Genomic DNA, 8,074 nt, shown 5'->3' on the forward strand with positions numbered 1-8,074 from the left:
GGAATAAATGACTTTTTAAGAAAAAATTAAAGAATCCTCGAGTATGAGGAGAAAAAACAAACTTCAGGCACTCATGCATGGAGCAGGAACAAAAACAGTTAAATTAGATAGAAAAGTCCTTATTCAAAACATGGCTACTTACAGAACAATAAAACACCAACTGGTTTTGACTTTGAAGGTCTTCATAAGGGAACAAAATGGTGGACAAAGCCATTTTATAAACTTGGCAAGGGGTGTCTCCGTATCCTGATTGAGTGAATGCAGGTGATGATATCAATGAATCCCATGTTGAAGATGACACACCTCCCCATATTAAAAAAATATCCTGCTTTAAAATAAGAAAACAACCAAACTTACACACATCAAAATTACATCCCTCACATGAACACATTTCCAAAAAGAATCAATCCATTATTTAAATTATGTGACCTTCTATATACTGTAATTGTAATGCATGGTAGGACTTACGCAGTAGGTTGTTAACACGTCGGACTTCTTCTAATGCATTATTAATGTCTTGTAAAACCTTTCCCTGAGCCACCTTGATAGGTTATCTGCCTACTTTTCAAAGTCAGTCAGAGTCAAAAATATGCTTAACCCTTTTTAGGGTTTTTTAGTTGTGGAAGGTGAAAAGAATAATGAGGAAGAAAATTACGATCTGTTTCTTTGCAAAATAAAGTGGTATGTAAATTGTTGTCATCACCTTTATAAATCAAAAAATCCTTAAGTATTATTTTGTGTATTAAGATGGCTTGATGTAAATTAAATGGGTTGTCAGTCTGTAAATGAATACCTGTGAACTCTCCTGTTTTTTTTCAGTCATAACTGTATTTTGCAGCTGAATTGTAGTCACTGCACTTTGGCTTTGTAGGGCAGAGCTGTTTTCAGAGAAAAAACTCTGATAAACCCACTGTACACTACCTGCTCAACAGCAAAAAGCAGATGAACACAGTGAAGCATTAAGCAGCTAAAGAGCCAGATTTAGAAAATGAATGCAGGTTTATGTTATGTTGCAGTGAGGCCTATCGACAGATATTCAGCTGCTCTAGCAGCATGGCTCTAGGAATATCATTGTCAGTTCATGCATTGGTCTTTCTTTCTTTGGTTCACAAGTATTCATACCAGGGCTATTCAATTGGGCCAGATTATAAACCAGGACATGTAGATGGGCCATTTGTTCAGTTGTTTGAATATTTGTGATAAACTAAGGCAAGAAAAGTTCCTTTATTGGTTGAGAAATGCTCCTACTTCTTAAAAGAACAGTTCACCCAAAGATAAAAATTCAATCATCATCTACTGACCCCGATGCTGATGGAAATGTTAGAAAAAAATCCTGTCGAAACAAATTGGCTCCATACAGCTCGTCTGGTGTAATCCAAGTCTCCAGAAGCCCGGAAATCCCAACTGATTTATAAAGACGTTATTTATACCCTTTTTGGGCTGGATCTACTAAGATCCCAAATTGCTTGTACTAATCTGCGTGGGCAATCTAGAAATTTGCGTGTGGGGTTGAACCACGGTTTGCGGGCGATTTACTTAGAGTGATTGCGTTAATGACAACAGGTGCAAACGTGTTGGAGACACGCCTATTTAAATGAGGGTTTAGCGTGTTTCATGGTTTTCAGCATGGCGAGTTTGAGAGAGCGAAAGCGCAAAGTGAAATTCGACCCTTTGGAGTTAGAAGTGTCGGTAGAGGAAGCGAATAAACATTTCAATGAGCTGCAGCAAAGGAATCTGACGGTCGCGCAAAGGAACGCCATGTGGGAGAAAATCGGTGAAAAAGTTAATGCTGTTGGAAAAAACAGGCGAACAGTGGATGAAGTGAGAAGGAGATACCAAGACATCAGAAGAAGAACAAAAGAAAAATTGGCGTATAATAATATAAATATAATAATAGTAGTAAACTTGCAAGGAGTTTTGTTATTGCAGGTATTGCGTGACTCCTTCTCGTAGCTGGCTCCAAATCCGCTCTGAGTTCCTCCAACAGCTCCAAAATGGCAAGGCTGGATAGGCGATATGTTCTAATGATAGTTTCCTCATTCATCCCAAAAATGTTCACACGAGGGTGAAAAATGCATTCTCTGTGTCTCCTTCCATTGTTTCGGCGACAGTTTGCACACGTTTTAATACATGCAAACCTTTAGTAGATCCGGCCCTTTATGTGCAGTCAAGCTCGTGCACCCACTTCAGACCAGGTGTGTGCTAATACATATAGTTCAGCAGCGACAGTGAGCTTCAGCTTTTAAAAGGGTGTACATAACATCTTTTCATATCACTCTAGGATCTTGGGGCTTCTGGAGACTTGGATTACAGCAGATGAGCTGTATGGAGCCATTTGATGTTTTTCCATTTTAAATCAGGTCTCCGGCTACTTCAGTTGTTAAGCAGAATGCTGCAAAGCTGTTATACTGTGAAGCTCCTAAATATGTTTTGTGGAGTACAGAACTTCACCTGACTTTCCATCAGCATGGAGGGAAGAGATGACGACTGAGTTTGACTTTTTTGGCAAACTGTTCCTTCAAGGTAAGTCAACTATTTAAAACCCTCATGGATTAGCTGGAAAATGTCACAAAGCTGCACACAGGTCTGGCTTTCTGACACCATGAGAAGTTGACTTTTTTAGAAATAAAAGCCGGTTGCCTTTCATTATCCCAATACAGCTTGGCATGGAATTCAGTCAAGTCAAATTGAATTTAAAAAAAATAAAGAAAAGAGCTAAAACACACTGTTTCTGGATAGGTTACATTATTTGAAGGGGTTCATATGTTCCCATGTGAAAAGTCTAAACGGAAGACATAACTGATGATAAGTGACAACGATATAAAAAAATTAAAATAAAATACATTAATAAAATGTGTTCCCCATCTACCACACCGTTTTATTAAATGTGCATAGCATGACGAAAGTGATGACGAGTAAGCTGCTTTCAATTGTGGCCAAAAAAGAAATTCAGACTCAGTTATTATGCAAAATAATTATTTTACTACAATACAATCTATTACAAGGCAACTCTATCCAACAATTAAATAAAATAATAATAAATACATTTACAATCATTTAATATTTAACAGCTCACATAAGAAAAAGGGAATCACAGTTCTGCATGAGAACCAAGGAGAGACTGATGTAAGCATCCTTTAACATGTCAGTCAGAGCTGTGTGACTGAGAGGAGCTCTGTGGTTCTGGTCACATTTATGTGTAGAGTCATCCATTCCTGTTGACAGAATAAAATCTTATTACTGCACAGGTTGGAACGCAGTTTGTTACAGTTTACATCACTGGCTGAAACTGGGGCTGCTGCACAGCTGCCCTGAAGCAATGAGCCACTTCACCTCCAGCTGCTGCGCTGCAGATGTTCAGTGACATCCTGATCAATGAGCTACTACAGCTGCTACAACTACATTCATTTTCTATGTACAAATACACAGACACCGTTTTTGATGCATTTTTATGCCAGTGGCATTAACTGTTATAAATTCCTCTTGAAATGTAGAAAAAAAAGATTTGCATAATAAATTGAGGTCATATACTCTACTACTATACTCTAGTACTTTTTTCACTAGGCCTAATGTTAATATATTAATGTTGTTATTTTATTATATCATATTATAGTACTTTGTGAATATGTGGCTAGTAAATGTTTTAAATGTGACCCATAATTCTCCTATATATAATATAAGCTCTACATTGTGTTAAATCAATTCAACAGCCATAACACATTTGAAAATACAGCAACACATTTCCTGTATTTCATCAACACTATTGAGTTTAAAAAGAAATTCATATAGGCCTATTTATTATGTCACATTTTTCTGCATCTGTGAAAAGACAGCTGTAGGAACTCAGATGGAACATTTTCCCGTGTTGCAGTTATCGAAAATGAACGTACACAAGATGATATGGTCCCCGGCTGTCTGCCTCCTACCTTCAGCATCCCAGCCCACTGAAGGAGCCGATCCTCTCCAGGCGCACACCGAAGCAGCTCCTCAGACCGCCCTTCTTGTAGCGGCTCCACGAGCGCTTCGACGTCCTCATGAGGTCTTTGAAGAGACGCGCGAGGACGTTTTCTTTGGCCGCCAGTGGGTCGGAGGAGCTCCAGGGCTTCTGCTCTGGAGCTCCGAACACCGAAGTGTCTCTTTTCACCTCCATCTCCTCGGAGGAGTAATACGGCGCTGTGTTGATCTCCTCTAACAGCTGCTTCAAACTCTGAAAACACACAAGTGGAAAGTCTTTTTCATCACAATGTAATTCACTCTTATTTCCAGCGCAGTTCAGTTCCCAACAGTCAGAAAGACGCTCCTCATCTACACCAACAGTACAGTCACCTCTCACATACAGCCTCAGTTAAACATTAAATCCACTCTGTCTTCACACAAACTAAAACTTTCTTCTTCTACGCCTGTAGAGAGATCTCCTGTCACAGTAGTGTTTCTGATGTGGTCAAATAGCACATAGTAGACCTGAGTAGACTTACTTGGAGATCAGAAGGGGGTTTGGCCCTTACGAAATGAAGCAGTAAAAGTAGAGATAAGCAGCAAACGGAGATATTTGGGTTCATTCTATATTGCAGTTTGATTTCTTCTTCTGTAAAGACCAGCTGCTGTGGCTCAGTCGTCTCCTGCTTGTCCGGCTCTTTGACGGTGGCCAGGTGCCCCTTTATACACGACCTGATTCCGTCACAAGGCCTGGGGAAATTAATGAGGTGTGACTAATGGCCCCACACGTGGGAGTACAGGCTAACTTGAACATAGAGACTGAAGTGTCGAAGCTGTCCAACAATATGAGTGAAGACTCACTGAGGTTTTATTGGCTTCATTTGGAATAACTATTTCTTCTAAATAACTGTAACTATAGCCCCTCAGCACTTGGGTTCCCTGCCCTTGTCATTAGATAGTTTTTTACTTCTCCCACTGAACACAATAAGAACCCACACATACATATAATCATAATAATCACTAGTCTTCATTTTCTCTCCACGGAATTACAGGTCACTCTTTATGTCAGCTCATGGTCAGCTGATGTTTGCTATAGCCACAGGAACATTCAACAGTAGCAAATGTAGCAGCTCCGCTGACAGTGACAGCAGCATGGGGAGCTGGATTAAAGACCTCCAACAGTGACCCCCAGTTACTGAAGGTACCTTATATGACTGGCAGATTTTACATATTTGACACTGTTTACAACAACAGCCAGAAAAAAAGTGAACTAGAGAAAAAAAACATACGCCACATTTGTGATGAAGTACTGTGTTGTACACCAACGTTACTCTACTAGCTATCCAGCATAATCAGTCAAGAGCTGCATTTAATCATTACACATTACATTAGGAAAAAAAAAAAATACAATGTTATGAAAACGTTACATGAATTATATATTCATACGTTTTATTTCAGTAATCGCCGGGGGGGGGGAAATGCCAACTACAGCCCTTCATAGAGGGTCAAATTTAAAATAATGGTAATATTAATCAATAATTTATAACTGTAATAATAACTATAATGTTCTTGGTCCTCTGTACGCCCAGGTAAAGTGTTTGGTCTCACACCACCACTCTTCACTCCACAGATGGTCCTTATTTCCAAGATATCGCTGTAAAAAGTGACTTTACATAGAAAGTAAAGGTAGAATGTTCACTTCGCAGGTGAAACACATGGACATTGAAGGGCGACGCCACCGCAGTAGTGGCGACCTGTATACTTCCAGTAGATTAGTGTATAGCAGGGTGACAGAGTGTTTGTTAGTTAATTACAGCATTTCTTTTGGTGTCCCCCTCAGGAACTGTTTGTGAGAAAGTTTCATGAGTTTTCCCCACCGAGGTTAATATTAGATTCTCCTCTCTGAACGAGGTTAGTGGTTAATGTCACTGAGACCTAGTAACACCTGAGAAAGTTCATCTTTTTTGTTTTGTTAGTTGTTTTTGTTGTGCCTTCAACTGCAACTGTATAAAAAAATTACATTTTGAAGCTGCATTGCCAAAAAAAAAAATACCCTATCTGACATCCTTTTTTAGTTTATAGTGAATGAGATCCTCTTGTGCAGAACCCTGGGGAAATGTCCAATAACAATGTTTTGAAAATAATTTCTTTCTACAATATCAGTGCATGGCAGCTATGGTACAGTCAGGATCAGTTCTAGTCAAATAAAAACCCCTATATTTATTTTTGGTCTGTTATGTCATTAACTAAAGAGTATGGTCTAGACCTGCTCCAATTGATAAGTGTCATGAGATAAGTTTTGTTGTGAATTGGTGCTGTACCAATAAAAGAAACTTGTCTTAATTGACTTAACACACTGCAGTATACTGCATAAAGGCTGGATGAGCTACATCCAAACTGACCTCTTAAACATTGAATTTCGCATCTTTTCATAAGGGCACACTATACACCTTACATCAGTGTCAGCACTGGTTATTAACTGTGCGCCGTGGAATACTAGCTGTCTTGTATCAAGGGAAGAAAATGCCTCCGTTAATAGAAATACAAACGACAAAACAGAAGTGTTTGTTCCAAGTTAATAATAAAACCTATACTGTTTGGTTGTTGCACTTCAAATTGTATATTGACTGTACATTTCCCTGTAAATCTATTAAATATTGAATTTTCAAAACTGATTTTGAAACCTATTGAGGTTTCTTCCACATTTGTTTGCTCCAGCTTCCTTCACCTTTGTGTGCTAACTGAGGCTGAGCATGAACAGCACCTATCTCTATAGTGAGTCAAATTAAAGTCATATGCTTTGTGTACTTCCTGCATTATTGTGTAAACATGTTACATGCTGTCAGACCCAACCATTGCTATAATTTGTCTGTCTCTTCCCTCTTGGGGCTCAGTGGAGGTGGTGAAAATTAGCCACTATCCAGACATGTACCAGGGGTAAATGATGAGCGATTAGCCTTGGACCCTGGGAAGCTGAGCACACTGTGGAGGTGGATAGCAGCTAATTGACATTGCACCAGCTTCTCAACTGGAGAGCTATCATATGAAATTGACTCAAGCCTCAGGGATGCTGTGAGTGTTTCACCTCACTTGGAAAGAATCTGAGCTCTGTTAATTCAATCTGTTAATCCTGTCACAGAGACAGAAGTGATACTGTCAGACAGATGTGATACTGATGGCAGATGTAGTACTGTCAGTCACTTGTAGTCAAAATGGCCATCAGATCATAATGAATGAGCTGTGAATGACAAAGTGTCAATACTACTCTGCCCAGAAATATTGAGTAACAAACACAAAAGTAATCAATGCAAACAAAAGGCTCCCATATCACAGATGCATTCATGCATTAATTAATGCATGAATTGTGCAGTTTACTGTTGCAACTGGTGAAGGTAAAGATAATTTTAACTATTTATGTACTATTGAATAGTTTAATCTATAGGAATCCAAATCTGAATGAGGTTTATTGACAAGCAAGATTTCCCATGTAAGGAATTTGCCTTAGTGTTTTGGTGAGCAACAACAAACATGGCAAGTACCAAATACTGCAAGTCAAGAAGCATACATTGAAAATTGACAATTCGCAACATTATTTAAGATGAGATTGAGCAGATCTGGGATCTTTTATAGCCAAATGGATGTAACGGTGATATGCTTGGGATGACCATCAGCCCATGATTTGTATTAAACGTTCTGTGATTTTGCAGGAGGCCGAGGTAGTGCCTCCGATTCTGAATGAGTTGTCCAGAGTAGTGAATGGGAGAGATGTCGAACAAGAAGAGAACATGGCGGAAGTGTTGGTGAACCAGAAACGAGTAACCACCTGTCTGGACTTGGAGTTGAAGAGAGGATCTTCCAAGGTTGTACTCTGGGATTTCCGCAACTGCAAGTTTAATAAGGAGAGCTAAGACTCTACAGTGAGATTTCGTGATTGAAGGGCGTCTGCCCTGAGCAGCAGCAAGAAGAATACCCCCATGGAGTCCAGGCACTTGGAGGTGGTGATCGATGATGACTCATCTGAGACAGATGAGCTAATGAAACGATGAAGTTGATGAATCTGCAAAGACCAGGCGATGATGGGGAGGTGGAGGGTGCGCAAAACAGCAGCATGAATAAACTAAAGGCAGGGAGACAATCA

At 39.5% G+C, this 8,074-nt stretch overlaps 1 protein-coding gene across 1 annotated transcript; it reads right to left on the reverse strand.

The window, feature by feature from the left end:
- Positions 1 to 3,022: 3,022 nt before the first annotated feature.
- nppal (natriuretic peptide A-like) lies at positions 3,023 to 4,604 on the reverse strand. The gene is made up of 3 exons (XM_084365929.1): positions 4,476 to 4,604; positions 3,927 to 4,207; positions 3,023 to 3,215 (listed from the first exon to the last, which is right to left on the reverse strand). The coding sequence occupies exons 1-2, from the start codon at positions 4,557 to 4,559 to the stop codon at positions 3,929 to 3,931; spliced, it is 363 nt and encodes a 120-aa protein (XP_084222055.1). The 5' UTR covers positions 4,560 to 4,604; the 3' UTR covers positions 3,023 to 3,215; positions 3,927 to 3,928.
- Between the last annotated feature and the right edge of the window lie 3,470 nt (positions 4,605 to 8,074).

The sequence above is a fragment of the Pagrus pagrus genome (assembly GCF_965226575.1).
Source record: "Pagrus pagrus genome assembly, chromosome: 11".
Taxonomy (NCBI): Eukaryota; Metazoa; Chordata; class Actinopteri; order Spariformes; family Sparidae; genus Pagrus; species Pagrus pagrus.

Excerpts from the sequence above, each read along its gene's own strand:
- nppal (XM_084365929.1), bottom strand. The coding sequence starts at position 4,559 with ATGAACCCAAATATCTCCGTTTGCTGCTTATCTCTACTTTTACTGCTT. Across the intron at positions 4,208-4,475 it reads AACCCCCTTCTGATCTCCAA|AGTTTGAAGCAGCTGTTAGA; the intron begins GTAAGTCTACTC and ends GTGTGTTTTCAG.